General features: G+C 45.8%; 2 protein-coding genes across 5 annotated transcripts in view; both read right to left on the reverse strand.

The window, feature by feature from the left end:
• Window positions 1-705: 705 nt before the first annotated feature.
• LOC142786346 (uncharacterized) lies at window positions 706-11,348 on the reverse strand. Its single transcript, XM_075883978.1, has 4 exons — window positions 3,682-11,348; window positions 3,294-3,407; window positions 3,119-3,186; window positions 706-2,821 (listed from the first exon to the last, which is right to left on the reverse strand). Exons 1-4 carry the CDS (start codon window positions 4,080-4,082, stop codon window positions 2,517-2,519), a joined length of 888 nt encoding a protein of 295 aa, XP_075740093.1. The 5' UTR covers window positions 4,083-11,348; the 3' UTR covers window positions 706-2,516.
• A 3,280-nt stretch (window positions 11,349-14,628) lies between these two features.
• LOC119179928 (uncharacterized) overlaps window positions 14,629-20,260 on the reverse strand; it is a 37,716-nt gene continuing 32,084 nt past the window's right edge. For all 4 annotated transcript variants that reach the window (XM_075883977.1, XM_075883976.1, XM_075883975.1 and 1 more), the window contains one exon: window positions 14,629-17,262. In XM_075883977.1, coding sequence (XP_075740092.1) covers window positions 16,759-17,262 — 504 coding nt within the window. In that variant the 3' untranslated portion in view covers window positions 14,629-16,758. The remainder of the gene's footprint in view (window positions 17,263-20,260) is intronic.

The raw sequence follows: 20,260 nt of genomic DNA on the forward strand, positions 1-20,260 counted from the left end.
AAAACTATTTTACAAAACGCTTTGCATTCATCGGGATGTCGACACATCTGTGTAGTGTCATTTATGCTATTTGGATTAAAATTCCTGAATTTCCACTTATTCAGTAACCTGTGGTGGAAGAGCCTTTTGAATTTTCAGTTTCGGTTTCTGCGCCGCCGACGCCGACGAAAATTGGCCGCACGCCGCCGCCGATGAAAAAACCGGCGTGCGCCGACAACGCCGCCGCCGCCGACTCTGGACGACCCCCACGCCGCCGCCGGTCAAAACCGCCTCGGCGCACACCTCTAGCCGCGACAGCGGCGAAGCGCCATCCAGCAACCCTAGTGGAGATCAGTGAGCGACCACGACCCCACGGGCAGAGGTGGTTCTCGCCATTTCAAACAGATTACAGTCCAATCCAACACCGACATCGGAGAAAAAAACAACAACCCGCCACAGACTGTGTGTCACAAGCTAGTGAGGAACTCTACCTGAACCACTGAATAAAGAACGCCCAAATCGCCTAAAAATTTTTTCCAACACACCGATTCTAGCGCTATCTACTCATACATTTTAGGCCAAGTCACGCCGGTTTTAAGCGGCTATTGGGTGAACCGAACGCTTTTGCTACAGTGTACTAGACTGTACTTTTGCCTCGAAAAGGTTCGTGCCACCGGGAGAACCGAAACACTTCCAAACTCAGCCTTCGCAGCCTGTGTGAGACGCTTAATAAAAAAAATTACAACCGCTCATCAATGCAGTAGATAGAAGTAGTTACGGGTGCCATTTAGCCGTTTAATTTTTGACGCAGACTAGGGCCGCTGTGAAGCGTAAGTGAATTCATTGCACATCAGTAGTTTTCATTTTTGTGGTGGTGGTGGTGGCAAAAACATTTTATTGAGCAGCCAAGGGGGCTGGAAAGGGACGTCAGCCTCCTACTTCCAGGAGGCCGCGATCCTGCGCCGAATGCAGGGCTCGTTGCATCAGGGCGATCTGATGCTCCGTCGCATTCGCTCGCAGGATTTCAAGCTGGACGGTTGTGCGCTCGCGATCTCCGACTTCAGCGTAGCTCCCGCCGACTGGTTCGCCCTCCGCGGTCTCCTGAAGCCGTGCAGCTCTCGCATTGTCGCACCCCGCCCTTGGACTGCTTCGACCGGATCCCCACTTTCCTATCTCCTTCTTTTTTCCTCTCGTTGGCTGGATGGCTTCTTCTCCGTCTTTTCCTTCTATTCTTTTTATCCCTCCTTCTTTTTCCCTATATCTTTTATTCCCCATATCCCATTCCTCTGCTGACCTGTTGAGGTGTCCTCGTAAGGAGAGACAGTTACGGGTCGGCACCTTTCTTTTCTTTTCTTCTGATATAACCACTTATATGCTTCGTCGCCGAGCTGGTCAGCGCAGACTCCCACTGCTCAAGGTCACGCATTTTTAAAAAAAGATAAGCCGTCTTGTTTTATTTCTGGAAAGCTTGTATTTGTTATTTTAGTACGTAAAAGAGCGCGTGATACAAAGAAAGAGCGCAGTGCCACTTTTTTTTGTGTGTACCAAAGATATCATTTTTTTTTGTTCGCATTCATTTAAGAGAAAAATTGTTAAGTGGAGTGTAATCTTTCACGGCGCGCAGGTGTTTTACAAAGCGTTGTCACAATCCAGTGTTGGGTAAGACAAACTTCCTGCAATGCTTACCGTTGAAGTTGCCTGGCTGGAACTGGGTCAATTTTTATTATGAGGTTTAACGCGTCGACGCTACATAGGCGATGAGGCACAGCGTAGTAGAGGGTGCCGGATTAATTGTGACCACCTGGTTATGGGCGCCGGCAGGATTTTACCTTGAGGGGGCAAATCTATTGTTGCGCGAAGGAAAAGGGAGAGGGCATGAGGTAAAGTGTTAAAATGATTTGGGGGGGGGGGGGTAGGGGGGAGCAAGTGCCTTTTTTTGCACACCCTCCCCTCGGCGCCCATACGCCTGGGGATTTTTAACGAGCGCCGAAATCTGGAAGACACGGGCCGCTTTCGCTTTCGCCTCCAGCAGAAAAGCGGCCGCGAGTCAAACCCGCGTCCTTGAACTCAGCAGAAAATTTTTACCGCGGTTGCCCTAAACATTGGAGGCTAATGCACCGAAGCTACATCTCGAAAAGAGGACAAACAAACTCATTCCAGGATGCATGATACTTTATTTACAGCAAGAAAAAAAAAGGACGGTTTGCAGCATGTTTTTCTTCATTGCACAATTCTGTTCACGGAGCACATTGCAGAGTAGTGACTTACACACAAGTTTATACATAAGACTTCATTTACAGAAACAACCCAAAAACAGAGGCACATAGTATGCACCATGTTTTTGATGCGTTGCACAAGTTTACACGCGCAGCACTTTCAGGTACAGTGGCTTACATGCAAGCATTTTTCCGGTAAGCTGCCCTGTCTGTCACAGCCGCACCGACATTGGACAAGAGTGGCTTAATAAACTTGTTGAAGACCACTGACATTGTGCTCGCACCATGCTCATCTCTTGCCGGGCATACAAAAAGGGGGCACTATTCAAGGTGAGGCAAAATCAGTTCAGCCAGTTGCTGACGTACATTGCTCTTTTTTATGTGTGGCAGGGCAATGTCAACAGCCTTCTTAATGGTCACAAGTACCATGACAAATTCAGGCTTTGGGAAAGTTAGGCCACCCCTTGACTTCAGGCTAATTAGCCCCATTAGCACAAGACTGGATCCATCTGATTGATGGAGGGAAGGGCAGAAGGTACATGTTCTCCGCTCCTCGACTGCTTTTGCCACAAACCCGGCTATGTAAGCAATGCTAGCATTCACTATGGTTGACGGTGGGCGCTGCACTGAAAAAGAAAATAAGCAGATATAAAAAGAAACACCAGAATAAAAAGTATCCAGTGAGAGCATAAAAATTGTGTTTGGCAGTAATGTAAACAGAGCAAATTTTAGACAGCCCATAAAGACAGATCTTGTGTGTAATGCAAATGCATCACTGTTTCCACCCAGCCCTCATCAACATAAATTTTGTTGCGTTTCTAACAATCAGCAGATAACCTTCAGATAAAGCAAGTGAAGATGGTGGCTTTTTGTTTTATCTTACATTTAATAATACTCCAATGAGCCTCTACTCATCTACTTACGAGGCAGTGCTTTCAGTGGTGTAAACAGCCCGTCGATTTCCATCACAACGTCTTCAGGTACAGTGCAACTAAAAAAGATGTGCAAAACATGTATTAGAAAAAAGGCTGCTGGCTGGAAAAGAAGAACAGCCAGGCAAGCAAGCATTAAGTCTTGAAAACATTTGATGCGGCATACCTGGCTAGGGCAACTTGAGGTGTCTCAGTCGAAACAAGTGTGGCAGCTTGTACTGTTGCTTCAGCTGGAACATCCAGTACAGGGGACGTCACGCTCATGGAAGCGCCATGCATGCTGCAAAACACACGTAAAATAAACGCAATCACTTGTGAACAGCAGTCCTCTATACTCCTGAAACATTGTCTATATGAGCAGATGACATTGAGTGCTCACGTGGCTCAAACACAACAATCTCAATCAGTAGGCAGGCTACAACAGTAGTAGCTGCACACAACGCGTGCTATGCGTTGTGTGAGGCCATGAAAAATTATGGGGGTCCTGTTAAAAGCAAAGGCAACCTGCCCAACCATGAGCACTTGCCCTAAAGCATCAGATCAGGTGTACCTACCTCAAGACAGCCTGCCCGTTCTCGACGTTTGAAGACTGGGATGGGCAGAGGTCGCCAGTCCTCAAGATCCTCTCCAGGCTGAACGTCATGGCTCTTGCATCCAGGCAGTCATTGCCACCGGCCATTTGCCGTAGAGAACTGAAGAGGAGTTCCACAGGGTCGCTTGAGAGGTTCCTCGTCAAAGCATAAAAGAAACCGCTCTCGAGAAGGAACTTTACACACAAAACCGTAGACTTGCTCGTCAGCAAAATAGCTTCATAAGTCTCTGCGCTTATAAACTTCTTCCCACTCCTTTTACAGGCATTGTTGAGAGCCTCGAGGTAGTCTGGAAAGTCCTTTTCCAACCACTGTAGGCGTTGGTCAGTCGTGCAAAAGAAGTGCATCTGGTCAGGCTGTCTCATGTGCACATGCGCAGTTCAGTTTGCTACATTGTGGATGGCGAACCACTTTTGCATCATCTTCATGAACAAGATTGTCGCCTCTGCATTTCTGAACTTCTCTGCCTGAGGGTGGCGACTCGGGTATTCCTTCAAAAAGGAAAGTGCCGAGATGACATCGTCTGAAAACAGCTGCACTGCTCTGCCTACGTGCATCTTCTCAAAGTTCATTGGTTCTACGTGCTTCTGCGTGAGGAAGCGAACTGGTTTGACAACCTCGTTCTTTTGTAGCTCATACAGCTGCTTGACAAACTGTCCCGTTATTGGTTGGCTTCCGTCTGTCATCTCCCCCTCAAGCAGAAGGCTTCGCACATTTTTTATAATATGGCACTGGTCAAATGACAGAAATAAGCTTCTTTCTGGGTCACATGGATGAGTGACAACAGGCTTGAGTGAGCCGTTCCCCAGGTGACGCATCATCGTAACATTAATTTTGTGGTTATCTGTGACAATCCGGAGCACACACATACCACACTTTTCAACTTCAGAGATTACCTCTTTTGTAAGATGGTACAAAAGCTTGCCACTTAGACGGTTCATGAAGAAGAAGCCGCAAGGTATCCTGTATGCTGTGGACAATCCTGTAGCAACAAAACATAGCACCTTGTTGGCAAGCATGATGTTGCTGGTGTTCTCTGCTGCTACACTGTTTTCTTTCGCCGTTTGTTGCCCGAAAAAGCAATCCATTTTGCGATCATATATGTATTTGGAGCTGATGGACATCTCATCTACAATAATTGAGCAAAGCCGGGCTTGCTCTTTCAGGTTGCCCACCTCTTGCCTTAAGCGTTCCTTCATTAGTGGTGTGACCCCACTTTCACCGTTCGACTTCCCGACATAGCGAAGGAGGGTGTTTTTCGACGGCAGTTTAAGCAAGCCTCGGTTGCGTATGTAACGGTACGCCTTGGGGGACAAGTAGTACAATAGTACACATTCCCGCACAAAGTCTGGCGACCATGCGGGTCGTTGCCTTGTTGCATTGGTGATCTGCTCCACTAAGCAATCTTCTAGGCAGAACTGGGCCGTGCCAACCTTCTCCAAGCATTTTCTGATTGCCGAGTGGACGGTGTTGTTCTCATAACCACTGAGCTTCTTTTTTAGGCGGCTGTTTTCTCGCTGCAGTCTCCTTACAGTATCTGCTTTTCTAAACAATTGCACCCTCATTCTGTTGATTACCCTTGCATCTGACTGCCTGCGTGGAAGGAATTCATCACAAGTTTGCGCTGAACATTCAACTGAGTTAGTAGGCCGCTGCAGTTCACCAACTGCATCTTGTGCACTTGTTTTCGCCCCTATAGCCACCTGATCCTCCTTGGGGCTAAATATTGACACATGGCTTACAGAAGTCTGCGGCAGATGGCCTCCGTGATGGCCCGCACCTTGAAAACTCGCCTCTGTATTTTCTTCAGGGACTGATGGCAACAAGCCATCAGAATTTGACGAATGGCCTGGGGTGGTTGCACTGTCACAGGCTGAACCAGTCATTTTGGCATGGCAACTTGATAAACTTGATGCCTTTTTTTTTGTCTGAAGGGAAGTCCTGTATCTTTCGCTCCAATTTACGCCGTTTTGGTGGTTTTTGCGGGTGCATGTAGGTTGGGTATCCCGAAAATACGCTCGGAACAGCATCCCGTTTGAGGCGGTGAAGCTTTGTGGACCCCAAAGTGTAGTCTGAATCTGAATCCGCAAAATAAAGGCTGCAGACGACACTGCTCGATGATTTGTCATTTGGGACAAAATCTTTTTTTGATATCGTCTTCAGCCACGCTTGGCGACGGTCATCGCTCGTAGGAAATTCATGAAAACTTATTCCGAGCTTTCTTTTCCTGTCCGACTTGCAGAAAGGCATGCTGCAATACATTCTTCTGAAAAAATACAGAAGCAGAGCGGACAGCGGTGTGTAATGCACGCCAGAAAACCGTGTAATTTTCACTCACAGCAAATAATGAGGCAGCGAAATTGCGATAGCTACGTAAGACCGCTAAGCACACCTGCAACATATACGTGATAGTAAACCAAGAGTCCAGAAAAAATTGTCGCTTCGTACGCGTGGTCGCTTCGTTCACGCGGAAGACTAGCTTAGAGCTTTCGACAATTGCAATCACCTGCCTATAAACAACACTTGAGCGCTTATCGATATTACGCTGCTCTCTCTCACTCTGTCTCGCACACACGCGCATGCACACACATTCAACGCGCACGCGTGTGAACCTACACACACACACACATTAACACGCACCGCGGACCCACCCACATGCGCACGCACACACGCGCGCACGCACGTGGGAACCTACACACACTCACATAAACACGCGCCGCGAACCCATTCACATACGCATGCACACACCCACACATACACACGCACGTGCGCGCGAACCCCCACGCACACCACGTAACATGCACACGTGCGCAGCGAACGCCCACGCAAGCACACGCGCCGTGAAACAACACGCGCGCACACACTCACACACAAAATAGCCCAGCTCACTGTGGCCAAGTACTTTCGAAACAGCCGGCAAGGCATAACAAGGTGAACCGCCGTGATAGCTCACGAAAAGGCCGTAAAAGTGACAAAACAATTCAGCACTCTGGCATTCAATCTGCAGGAAATGCGAAAGGAGTTTGGGCTGCCTCATTCGATTCACGTAACCACACCGGCTGCAGCAAAACAAACTTTTTTAACGAAGTCTTTTAAAAAACGTACGTATCTTAACTTTGTACTGCTCGCAGGAACGAGTACAAACACATCGAGCGCATACTCAAGGTTTGTCTGCAGTGAAAACTCGACAACGAAGACTGGCGAACACCTGAAATTGCAGGCACTGTCGGTCAAATGAGCCTCGTTCATGGATGGATGGATATGACTGTACCCTTTAGATCGGGCGGTGGCTAGCACCACTAAGCCGTAATACCTAATGAACCAAAAACTATATTTTTTTTTTCCTTAAAAAAAAAAGTTTGAGGATTCGTACTTTGCAGTGAAGAGTTTATTTTCACTCGGGCCTTGACTTTAGCCACCAATCACATAACCTCCTTCTAGTTAAGTCTACCCGCTTAAAGTCTATTTTGGCCTCCCGGTCCTTAAACCCCAGTGCTTTGAAAAACTCTGTGCCATCATCCTGAACTATAGGTTGAAGCCCTTTACAGAACATTATCAAGTGTTCGGCAGTTTCTTCTTCCTCTCCACACGCACTGCATACTGTGTCTACCCCTTCGTATTTGGCCCGATATGTCTTGGTTCGCAGTACTCCCGTCCTGGCCTCAAACAGTAGAGAACTACTCCGAGTATTATCATAGATCCTTTCCTTGGCAATTTCCTGCTTAAAAGTTCGATAGATCTCTAGTGCAGACTTCTTAATCATGCCCATTCTCCACATGTCAGTCTCCATTTCCTTCACTTTTTTCTTAACCGATAGTTCTTTTTGGTTTGGCCACCTGCTGTTTTCTAAGTATTTACCAGTCAACTTCCTGGTTCGCTTCCTCCATTTTGTATCGACATTCTTCATGTACAAGTAGCTGAAAACCTTCCTAGCCCAATGCTCTTCCCCCATTTCTCTTATTCGCTTCTCAAATTTTATCTTGCTGCTAGCTTCCCTGCCCTCAAATGATGTCCATCCCATATCACCTTGTACTCCCTGATTTGGTGTATTCCCGTGAGCTCCTAAAGCAAGCCTACCTATTCCACGTTGCTTAATTTCTAATCTTGCTTGAACTTGTGATCTCATGCACAAGACCGCATTGCCGAATGTCAGCCCAGGAACCATGACCCCTTTCCATATTCCTCTCACAACAGTGCCCTATTTTTCATCACTGCTGCATTCCTGTTACCTTTAGTGTCACATATATTTCGTGTTCCCTCAGGTACTCGGTCCCATTGCTTTTCCATACGCCCAGATATTTGTATTTGTTATCTCTAGCGTGACCTCCTGTATTCTAAGCTCACTACCTTCGTTGTCTGTCATTGAAAATCATGACTGCTGATTTTTCCTTACTGAATCTAAAATCTAACCTATCGCCCTCATTACGGCAGATGTCCGTCAATCTCTGCAAATCTTCCTTGTTGTCGGCCATTAGCACTATATCATCTGCGTACATTAATGCTGGTAGTGCCTGATCAATAAGTTTTCCTTGTTCGACTAAAGAGAGATTGAAGCCCAGTCCACTTCCCTCTAATTTTGCCTCTAATCCTTGTAGGTACATTTTGAATAATAAGGGCGATAGGGGGCACCCCTGCCTAAGCCCCCGTTTTACCTCTGCAGGCTTGGATACCTGTTTTCCCACTTTATGACTACCTTGTTACCTTCATAGATACCCTTTAAAAGATTAGTGACTACATGTTCCACGCCTAGTATGTCCAGTATTCCCCACAATTCCTCTTGAACCACGCTATCGTACGCTCCCTTGATATCCAAAAATGCTAGCCACAGGGGCCTGTGTTCCTTTTCTGCTATTTCGATGCACTGCGTCAGTGCGAACAGATTGTCTTCCAACCTGCTATGTTTCCGAAACACATTCTCCAGTTTCCCCAGCACCCCCTCATCCTCTATTCATGCCTGCAGTCTTTCCTTTATAATCTGCATCGCCAGCCTGTAGACCACTGATGTCACTGTTATAGGACGGTAGTTGTTTATGTCAGCTTTGTCGTCCTTTCCTTTATAGATCATGCTCATCCTGCTAAATTTCCATCCATCGGGAACTTAACCATCGATTATTATTTTGCTCACTGCCTCTCTCAAAGCCTGCTTAGACTTCGGACATAATGTCTTTATCAGCCTAATTGGAATGCCATCTGGGCCTGTTGATGTACTACTAGAAATCCTTTTCTCAGCCCTTTCCCACTCTTGTTGTGAAAATGGAGCCATTGCACCACTTGATTCGTTCTTGTCTATTGTGGTGCATAAAGTACTTCTTTGTTGAAATTTTTCTGTCACCCTTGTTCTTATATATTCAATAGCTTCGTCCCCTTCTAGCCTAGCACTTTGGGCTGTAGTTATAAAACTCTGCTCTAGGCTCGTCTCATTCCTTAGGGAGTTTAGATGGTTCCAAAATTTCGCAGCTGCCTTTCTATCTTTTTTATGTACTTCTGCCAGCCACTGAGCTCCCTTCCTTCTAATCTTTTCATTGATCAGAAAGGATGCATCCCTCCTACAGCTTAGAAAGGTTGCCATTTTCTTTCAACATCATCTGTCGGTTCATCCCGCGCTTAGCATGTCTGTGTTCCCTAGAGGCTTCCTGACGTTTTGCTATGGCTCTCTTAACTTCCTCATCCCACCAACTTTTGGGTTTGTGTCTTCTTTTCCAGAATGACTTGTCACGCGTCTTAGCAAGCTCTAGCTCAAAGAGTCTAATTAGATTCGTGTATGTCCACACTGTCTTATTATCCTTCGTGAGTACTTTCTCAATTTGTTTAGTGCCTATTTCAATTTGCCTTTCTGAATAAAAATTTTCCTGTAGTTGCTCATCATGTCTCCTTCCCACTTTCACTACTCTTCCAAAACTTAGCTTGATACGTTTGTGATCGCTACCCAGACTTCTGGAGCCACCTTCATCTATGTGCATTCCCCTGAGCTTATCATACATCCTATGTGACATCAGAGCATAATCTATCGTCGACTGAAGCCTTCCTACCTCCCACGTTATTTGCCCTTCACACTTCTCAGTATTGTTGCAAATGATCAAATCAAGCCTTTCACACATATCCATGATCATTTTGCCTGTCGGGTCGGTATACCCATCTATATCTTCTATGTGCACATTCATGTCTCCTAGTATAATTATCTCGCACTCTCTTCCTAACTCCTGAATGTCCTTTGATATACACTCTACCATTGCCTGGTTTTCCTCTCTGGCCTTTGCTCCCGTCTACATGTAAACAAAACCAAGGAGTGTCATTTGACCTGCCACTTTCCCTTTTAGCCGTAAATGTTCCTTGCACTCCTGCTTGACCCTTTGCCAGTCTGTACTTTTATGAATGAATGCCCCAATACCACCCCCCTTTCTGCTGCCTCCTGTTCTATTGCAATATTCCCACGCGTAGTCCGGATTGTTCGGAGGTTGTTCTATGTCCCCGAGATGTGATTCTACAAAACCGTATACCATCGGCCTCTCTTCCCTTAGCGGTTCTTCTATCTCTTCTGACTTCAGCCTGTTCCTACCACCCTGCATGTTAATATACCCTATGTCGGAATTGGCTCGGCGCTCGTGGCTACGTCTATTTCTGCCTCGGACTCTACCTATCTTAGATATTGGCGCCAGTTTGGAATCGTATCTGTCCATATCACCTGTCGAAGAGTCTCCCTGGTTGTTTTCCTCGTTACTAGCTATCCTGCGCCCTGAATGGCTCGCTTGCCCCCCAAAAAAGCTACTGCATGTCCTGCAAGTCGCCAACCCACCTCATGACCTAGCCGCCCATCGAAGTGAATTCTGTCTCGTTGAAAACCACCCCACCTATGCACCTCTCTGTTTATTTCCACCACCTCAAAGCCTTTCTCTTGACTCATCCGCCATATCTCTTGGTTTGCGTTGACAACCGCTCTTTGCAGGTTGCTATCACATACCGGTACCTCTGGTATCGTGCATATCACTACCTGTACCTTAGGAGAAGTGGCGCGCATGTCATCGACGCCTTTCGCCAGTGTGGCTGCTAGTCCTGCTGTATCTTCATTTAAGACATCGTTTAAACCACCTGAAATTACCACGAGGTTTCGTCTATCAGCTGTAGTTTTGAGTTTTGCACTCGCTTGCCTCATGACTGCTTGAAGCTTGCGTCCTGGGAACGCCCCTACTGCAACCCTCTTGTCACCTCTTACCCTCTCTTTGATGGCTTCTGTGCATCGATTTAAATTCGAGTCCCCAGCGATTATCACATGCTGTGACTTTTAAGCTGGAGCGTCCTGCACCTGGGGGCTACTCGCACCTGTGACGCCGGCTGCTTTGTCCCCTCCCAGCCCCACCACTACCTCGCTGAAACTGGGCCTTGCGACAGTTGAACCAGCTAAACCTGTTTTTTCCAAACTTGCCTTAGGCTAACGGCGCCGCCTCGCGGCATGTGAAGGAGTTAGCAAAATTACACCGCTCCCATTGCCTCCGCGCCAAATGGGACGGTCGGAGCAACGGCGCGCCGCCGGCAGTCGATCGCGGAGGCCACGTACCAGCTAAGCGTTTCTCATCTGCGGCCCAAAGGGGCGCGTCAGTTGAGAGTTGTTCGAGACCTGCAACTGTACACCACTATTTCGGAGGCTATGCAAAGTGTTGCGTTGTTGCATAGTCCCCCATAAGTGACGCTAGCGACCAAGAACATTTTAAAATAAAGGAGGGAAAGAATGTCGCAGCCGTTTTTCTTCTAATGCGGCAGGCATCTTTTAGAGGAGGCGTTGGTCTGCCACACTATTCAGCCGCCCGGCAACGCCCAGACATCTTGAACGGGGAGCATTCTCGATCAAAAAGCAAATGTTACGCATATCTGACGTGCAACATCAATAAGTAACTACAAGGTTGTGTGTTCCTTTACTAGAAAGTGCATAAATATGCAATCCTAAAGACCCTAGCGTTTCCTACGCTGTGCTGAAAATGCGATGCAGATACGCAGCCAATTTTTTCTCAGCTGCGATAGCAATGTGGCATAGTGTTTCATACAATAATACTATTGTATGAAACTCTATGGCATTGGTGTGTGCAATGTAACCGACGTTGAGTAGGGGGAAAGGGTATCATAGCGTAGCATGTATACAGTGGACAAGGGGAAGGGGAGTGAGGAGGATTAATGCGAGTATCGGAGAAGGGAAGGCCACTCTTACGTACCTCAGTCATTGCACCAACAGCGGGCAGCTGTCCAAATTTTTGTGCACTGCAATTCTGCACATGCCTGCATTACTTTGATAGGAATGTCTGCAAACATTTATAAGCTCAGTCAGAACATTTATCGATTCGCTTAAACTATTCACGAGTCATCAGTTCTATCCGCTTTTCCTCCATTCCCCGCAGGCACTGCGTCGTGCTCCCTATCAAGCTGCAGAAATTAGGTGCCTCCTTCCTCCTCTAACCACAACCACCACCACTCACATTTCCGTTGGGTGAACATATGAAGATTTAGCAACAATGGCTCGTAGTTGACGAGTACATGCCACAAAGCAACCTTATACTTTTCAATAGTGCACGCTTTACAGTGCTAAAATAATGTAAAATTCATCGAACTGCTGGTATTCAGAGAGATGTTTCAGTTTGTCAAGATTTACATTGCAGTTTAAAACACCACTGGCAGTTTCAACACCATCAAAGCACAGCATCAGTGTTGGGGAGCAGGGTGCGAGGTCGTGAATATAGATCCACAGCTACAACACGCAATTTAAAAGATCGAAGAGAAATTAAAAAAAAAATACATCAATAAAAGTGCTTGTTTTAATGCATTCGGTTGAGGTTTTGAAGTCTGTTAAGCAACCTCATAGCTTGTTGCAAAGCTTTGGAGTCTTAGTTGCAATTTAAGGGACACTCGTACATAATGTGATGCATGCACTTACCCTGTTGTACCCAATCCTTCCAACATACTTGTTAACTCATTATACTGCTTTATATTTGCCACAGAGGCATGTAATTTGCATTGTCATCTCACAAGAATTCGATCATAAAGGTAATTCAACGAGAACATGGAAAATGAGAAATTGCACTGCATAGGTGGAGAGTTTTCATATTACTGGAGGGAGCAAATTCCCCATGATCCTAATTTTAAAAGCCTCAAAGGAAAAGGAGTGGGCCTCTTTGAAATAGCTGCAAGACAGAATGGCCAACAGTCTGTTGGCAATAGATGAGAGCCTAAGCAATTCAGGGATCTTCTGCACAGAATGCACATTCGAGAACCACAGCGTATGTTGTCTTCAGGTGTCGTTGAAGACAAGCGTCATAGAAAGGAAGGATTATTTACTTAAACACAGATACTCGCATGCAACACAGGCTAACTAAGCAACTCTCTTCGTTTACCCAGTCTTTTCACTAGTTATAAGAAGGTACGTACATCTCGTGGACGTGCAAGCAATTCGCCAACATTCGGCCATCCTGAAAAGCTTAACGTCCTCGCAAAGGCTGTTGTGCCACAGGTCTTGACCGACTTCACATAAAAATGCTCAGTCATCCTATTCAACAACTCAATAACTTAGACAATATACAAAAACTTGGTTAGTTAACAACACGCGCAGTAACACACACGCACAACTTCACTTGTGTTGTGTTTAAGTAAACTATCTTTCCTTTTTACGATGCTTCTTGTGCTTCAACGACGCCGCGAAGACAACACATAGTACTCTTCATGTCAGGGAGCTCGGAAAGGGGGAGCGATGAAAGACCCCCCTGAGAAGAAAACATCCTCCAAGAGCATGCTTTTGCATCCCACCGATGCCTCAGTGACTTAGTTTGCAACTTGTAAATGCTCTCAGCGCATACACATCACCCTCTTGCTACTGAACAACTCGCTCCTTTCTGTCATCTCCTCCTCCTATTCTATTACAGGTGCCTCAAACCCATCTCAACTAGAGGGCTGCAGTGAAGACATTTACTCCCACAAGGGCTGGGACAGAGAAGGAAGTTTACGTGGGTAAGGAGGCACAAAAAGTTGCTCAAAATTTCCCCCCATTCTCCGCCATCTGAAATAATGTGTTTCCGATATCTCGGGAATCAATCATTTCTGAGGCAGCAGCAGCATTTAAAACACATATCATTACTGATCTACAATATACATAGCTCGAATTAAGATACAGATTTCAACGTGTATACACTGAAACCTCGATATAACGAAATATTGGTTATAACGAAGTGAATGAAAAATAGTCTTGAATTCGATACTCTGCTAGCGCCATATCTTTAGAACTAATTTTTGAATATAATAAACTTCTGTGCAAGATGCTTTACGAGTTGTGAGTGTAGATAATTTGCCACGGTTATGCCTCATCAAGCGGCGACTTTATGGGGTGCCTGACCCTCCAGAGACCCAAGAATGCAATTTCAGGTCAATTTATTTGAAACTTCTGTATTATTTTGATCTTGAGCATCTAAGAAAACAGAAGAATTTTACTCACGAGAAATGAAAGAAAACTGGCAGAATTCAACAAAAACTTGCATGTGTCGTGGTTGCAACTTTGCGCCGTCAACGGGAATGTCTCCGTCTGATCATGTTACTTATATATTCTATGTGACATTATTTGGACACCTGCGTGCGCCCGATCCAATGGGAGTTTCACATCCTAAATATTTCATCCCCCGTGTCATTATTGCACTTCTTATGCGATGCCTCCTTCACAAATTTCAACTTTAGCGTCTACGATCTGCCGCACGTGATACTTGACATATTGCATCAACAAAAGACACGTGGCGCTCTTTCCTGTCTCGAATTTCCAGCCTTCCCAGCCCTTGTACGGGACGTAACCATTCGACACACTAAACACTCCTGGCAGTGGGAAGTGCTGCTATTGGCGATTGGCAGGCTTTACAACAATTCGCAGAGGGAATAACGCTCAACTCGCACTGTAACACCAAGAAGAATAATTTATTTGGAGGAACACTGCATGAAGAGTGATGAACAAATGTATGAATCAACCGTAATTACACTAAACTATCACGGAAAAAACTTCTCGGGCTTCAAAGAATATCACATTCAACCAGTAACTATGACTGTCTCATTACTAGAAGCCGGAATCATAGGCACTAAAGAACTAGATTTCAGGTGCCATGAATAGGCGGGTAAAACATTATTTTAGGTCTCTGGAATCATAAATATAGGCGCAATGAATTTCGACACTATTCACATTTTTGAAGAAATAGGTGCGGGACCTGTGTCTACAACAAAAAAGCAAACATAAATATTTTAGTTTGTGACGGTTCAATGGTGCATAGCTTAGCATAGCCGTGCAATGTTTTTCCCACAGAGTTCGAAAAATATGGTCTCCCTTTTTCTAGTCTAGCATGGCAAGTTGAGTATCAACCGTCGAATAAACACGCTCCTGGGTCTTTCTTTTCGGCATGGCTGAGAAGGGCAACACAGGAGCAAATAGCCAGAGCGCCAATAGGACAGAAAGGCCATTTTGCCTTGTATTAACTTGGTTTAACTGCACAGAGTTAATTTCTCTTCTATCTGTGAACACCTTAAAGGGCCCTCAACCAGGTTTGAGAGCTTCGAGCAGGCAAGAGGAATGCATGCGATGCGTTCTCCTAGTCTCATCCGCCAAGATTTGCAAATGCTACACGCCCCGGAAAAGGTGAAATGTCAGATTCAACGCTGCTTGACCATCATCTCACGGGCGCAGCCCCAACATGGGGGTGGTGTTGCATACAAGCACGTTCAAGTAGTACGTGACACCGAGAATTATTCAAGGCGACGTGAGTAATTTGTGTATACACTGCTGCCTGCCTAGAAGTATGAATGTTGGCAGAAATACTTTAAAGCATACAAACGGAATCAACGCGCGCTATTATTATTTGTAACTTCGTATCGAGCAAGTTGCTTTGCGTTAAAGTTCTCACCATGCTCGCATAGTGCAGGTGCCAGCATTCACAATGCTTGGCATGTTTTTGGTGCATCATCCTTTATAGCAGTTCTAGTGGTGCGACGCTGTGTATCGTCGTGAGGGTACACGATCCTGGCAGCCTCTCCAAACGTGCGCGCATAGATAGTTCCATCCAATAGAAACATGCAGTACAATACAGAGAATGTCGAAATTAACACATAGATTGCGTGCACGATCTGTGCTTGCCTGCGCATGATGTGTTGATATGTCTGCGTCGTTTGGCCTTCTGGCTAAGAGATGCTACGATACCGAAGAGGGCAGGGGAGCCATTTGGGTAGCGAAATCCACAGCGTACGAGAGGCAAAAGTTTTAAGCTCACCTCCTCACATCTTGCTTTCGAAGCTTGTAGTGAACCAATCAAGATATTATATAGATTATAGTGCTGCAAAGCTTTTCATTGGACATGCAACAACTTCAAGTGCACGTAAAAATTCTTATGCGACCTAGTGAAGTGCCGCTAAGTAAATGATAAACAAAACAAAAACCACGTGGACTTTTTTTATCTACACTCTTTTTCCTCTTATCACACTCCACGTTTTCGCATTTGTTATTCATTGTCCTGCGGCTGCACAGAAGCAACTCCCGTTCCATACGCATGCGAGTAAGCGCCGAGATATCGAGCAGACGACGCGGCGCGAATGAATACATGTGCAGAGGCTAATCGGCCTTTCCATTGGTTAAGAAGCCTTTTAGCTATGACAGTGCTGAAAAAAACTTTTGAGATGGGAGTATTGGTTGCACCCCACAGTGTTCCAAAAGCTCAATTTTACCTGGGAACATGAATAACTGTCTCCAGTTGTACCCAAAAGCTAAATATGAAAAGTAAACAGCGTTCATGAAGGCACCAATTTTACAAATAGGCATTTCTAGGCACTTATCTAAAAATTTGGGCGCAAACATTCAAAAACTAGGCCTTTATGGGCACCAAAACACTACAAAAGCTCTCAGATTCATGCTCATATGTCAAAATGGCACGATAGGCACGCAAAAAACGAAATATCCATTTGCCTAATATCCGGTCTCTTTTCATGACACAGCCACGAACGAACTCAACATAATGTTTCTGTGTTTGAAACAAGCAGCAGGTACACTCAAGTGCGAGAGGGTCGAGCGCTGCCGTCCTCTCCTGGAGCATTGACTTGCTGTGTTGTCGCACCAGCCGCCGCCGCCTCAGCAGCCGCTTGTTTGCGCTGCATCCACTTTGCCTTCACCCAGGGTTTTTTTAGTTTTGCCTTCCTGCGATAGATCTTGGCACGCTTCCTCGCAGGCTCCGCAGGGAGCTCCACGGTCTCCGCTACGTTCATGGAGTCCAAGACAGCGGGCCAGAAAAAGTACGAGATGACGCGTGCCTGCAGAACATCGTAACTTTTTCGCATGGCCCGCACATCCTTGCACCGACTGCAGGGCACCGGAGCGCCGGACGAGATCTCCAGGAGGCTTCGCGACACGCACTCGGTGCAGCAAATGTACTCGGCGCTTTCGGTGTTGAAAGCTGCGGAGAGCTCGGGAAACTTGTTGTTGCCCACAAGCAACGATTCCACAATGCTACCGCTGTCAAAGCGATCCAACAGCCTCCCATAGGTAGCCACCGTTGTCTGCAACAAAGGGGGGACAGAAAAGTTTCTGTATGCTTCACGGGCTGAGTGCAAACTGTGGAAATACAGCCAATCACGTCTCATTAAAAAAAAGGCATAAAACAGAAGGATAGCAACGTCAGCCATTGGTAACTGCAGTCAAACTTACCTCATGGGGTCTAGCTAGGCAGCCGAGCCAAGTAAACTAAGCATGGCATCTCAAGGCCGTACTGCAAGCATGATGTTTCATGCACATAACATGAAGAGTAGTCCGACCAGTAATTTAAATGTCTACCGGTCGGACTACTTTTCATGTTATACGCTTTATCTTTTATGCGTTTCATCTGTAAACAATGTGCTCGCCACGTGCTCGCGCATGGAAACTATATCTTTTTACTCGTGTATCAGGTGCCCTTCAAATTGTGTGACCTGCATATATATATGCCCATATATCGCCTTTCATGCCGGTTTTCATATTTGTATCTTATTGATATGCACATGTATATAGATAGCACTCGTGCCATAAACTGTATTCTGATGAAGGCCGGACCCGCGGCCGCAACGTCAATAAAATCACTTCGTACGTGCGTCTTCTTTCCTACAGATATATATATGTATATATATATATATATATATATATATATATATATATATATATATATATATATATATATATATATATATATATACACACACACACACATACATACATGTATATACACACACAGTAGACTCTCAGTAAACAAAACCTGAAGGGATCGGGAAAATGTGTTCCATTTAACAGGAGCTTCGTTTACTGAGAGGTGAACATTGGTGCAGAATACAAGCCCGAAACCAAGCATTGCAGAGGCAATCATTCTGTTTAAGCAGTAGTTCTGTTTAACAGATTTCCGTTTACTGAGAGTCTACTGTATTTTCTTTTTTTCCTCGTTTCACCACTCTCTTCTGCAACGCCAGCAGGCACTCAAGACGTATTGAAAAACACACAATTTCAAACATTCATGAAACAAGCAGTATGAAAAAATAAATAAATGATGACAGAGACCCGAATTTCACAAGCAGCGCCGTTTCTATCACTGGCCTTTCATTTATGGTGCATGGTTCATGGCAACTGTTCAATATCAATGAACCATCTAGCCTAGCAGGCAAGAATTCCCAACTTCCTTTATTAACAAAGATGTATTTGGATTAAGTGCATTTAAACCTGTGTTAACTGATGTCGGTAGAATTGGAAATTTATTTGACTACACTGTCACTTCGTCCGACAGAAACTTGGTTTTCTATGCCAAGGATGACAACGATTCAGTACCTACTGGTGGTTAAACAGTGCGCTCACTGCGCTGGCCCGCCACCAGCACCATGAACGGCTACTAGAGCCTTCACACACGTGCCACTATTCATCTGTCTGTCTACTGCGCCCGCGTTGTGTGTAAGTGGGTAAGCGTGATCATGCAGTGCAAGCTTATTTAGGGCCTCGTGCGAAGAGAAAGGGCGTCCATTATGCCGAGCATCGAGCATGCAGTATGTCGGCAGAAAAAAGTGCAGGAGTGTACGGTGAAGCAGACTCAGTTGACTTTTCACCAAATCCACTCAGACTGCAGATGCAAGATCGCTTTGCTGGCTGCTACTCGGTTCAGTCGGCATTGTAAAAATTTCAGTTGCGTGGCGTGCAGAATAAATTTTGAAGGGATTTGAGGCTGAGGCTAGCACGAAACACCCTCAGGAAAGAGGCAAAGACCGACAGAAACCATGTTTACTGTTCGGAACACAGGCCCCAACCACCTGCTGCCAGCGGCTGCTGCACTGTTCTTTTTAATGCTTGTGGCCGCCGCTCCCACAATTTACAGCGACTTAGCAACAGCATGTAATTTGTAAACATGCCTTTAGGGGCGAAGCTCCTTAAAGCGTGGGTCGTGCGTCCACAATGTATGTAGTAGTAGTAGGTACTAGCCACCGATGGCACATACCCGCTCTAGAGCGGTTATGTGCCACAGGGGATGCGAGATGGCGGTACTTGGAGTGGTCACTAGATGGACACACGGAAAGACGGACAGACAGACTAGCAGATGGCAAACTCTGTGCGTAACCTCCTTGGTTTTGGCAATTGGCGAGGGTTGGGCCCCAGTGCCATGAATATAGTGAACAAGTATATAGCCATGAACTAGAGGTGGTGAAAGGGGAGAAGTAGGCACGGAGCACAGGCCGTAAGAAAGTGCGCGATGCCACCTCTTGATTAGTCCTTGGAACGTCCGCTGGATGGCGGTACTTCTATATGCTGAATATATGATGAAAAGATGCGAGATGGCAGTACTTGGAATGTTCACTAGATGGATGGATGGATGGACAGACAGACAGATGCCCTGATGGACGCACGGAAGCAAAAATAAACGGACAGATGTATGCCTCACCCCACTCATAATCATGGACTCCGTGGATATAGTGCAATTTTTTTTTATACGGCAAATGCTGCAAATCCAGCCATCTTGCTCATATCCAAGGCGGGGTAAAGACTGAAAACTGAACAACTCCATTCCATGTGGGCAGACACTTGTAGATACAGTTATACCTACAGTCACACTGGGGTGGAACAGGGTACTGTTCAGAGTTCCACTCTTATAACAAGCTTGGAGCAGCCAGAAGGGCTTTCTTGAGCAAGTTTAAAGGAGGACACAGGTTGTGGAGACCGAAAAATCGCAAAAAAACTTTTTTTTTATTGCATTTTTGAAATCTACAGCTACAAGTGCACTTATATCGTGAATTTCATGCCTATAATATTATTTTAGCTGCTAAGACCCTTTATTTTGCAATTTCTAGCTAAATCTGAGCCGAAACCGATGTTGAAATCGCACATTTTCCGTGACGCGCACCCTGCCCTTTCATGTGTGCCAGCGCGGCCCGCTTGGTCTCATTTGAGAGAGTCGTCTTTCGCCTTCAAATTCCCACCAGAATGGGTCCAATTTAACAATTGGAGGATTGTAAAATAAGCGGCAAAAAAAAATGTATCAGAGCACCTTCCTAT

Source organism: Rhipicephalus microplus, unplaced genomic scaffold (assembly GCF_043290135.1).
Source record: "Rhipicephalus microplus isolate Deutch F79 unplaced genomic scaffold, USDA_Rmic scaffold_22, whole genome shotgun sequence".
NCBI classification, from domain to species: Eukaryota; Metazoa; Arthropoda; class Arachnida; order Ixodida; family Ixodidae; genus Rhipicephalus; species Rhipicephalus microplus.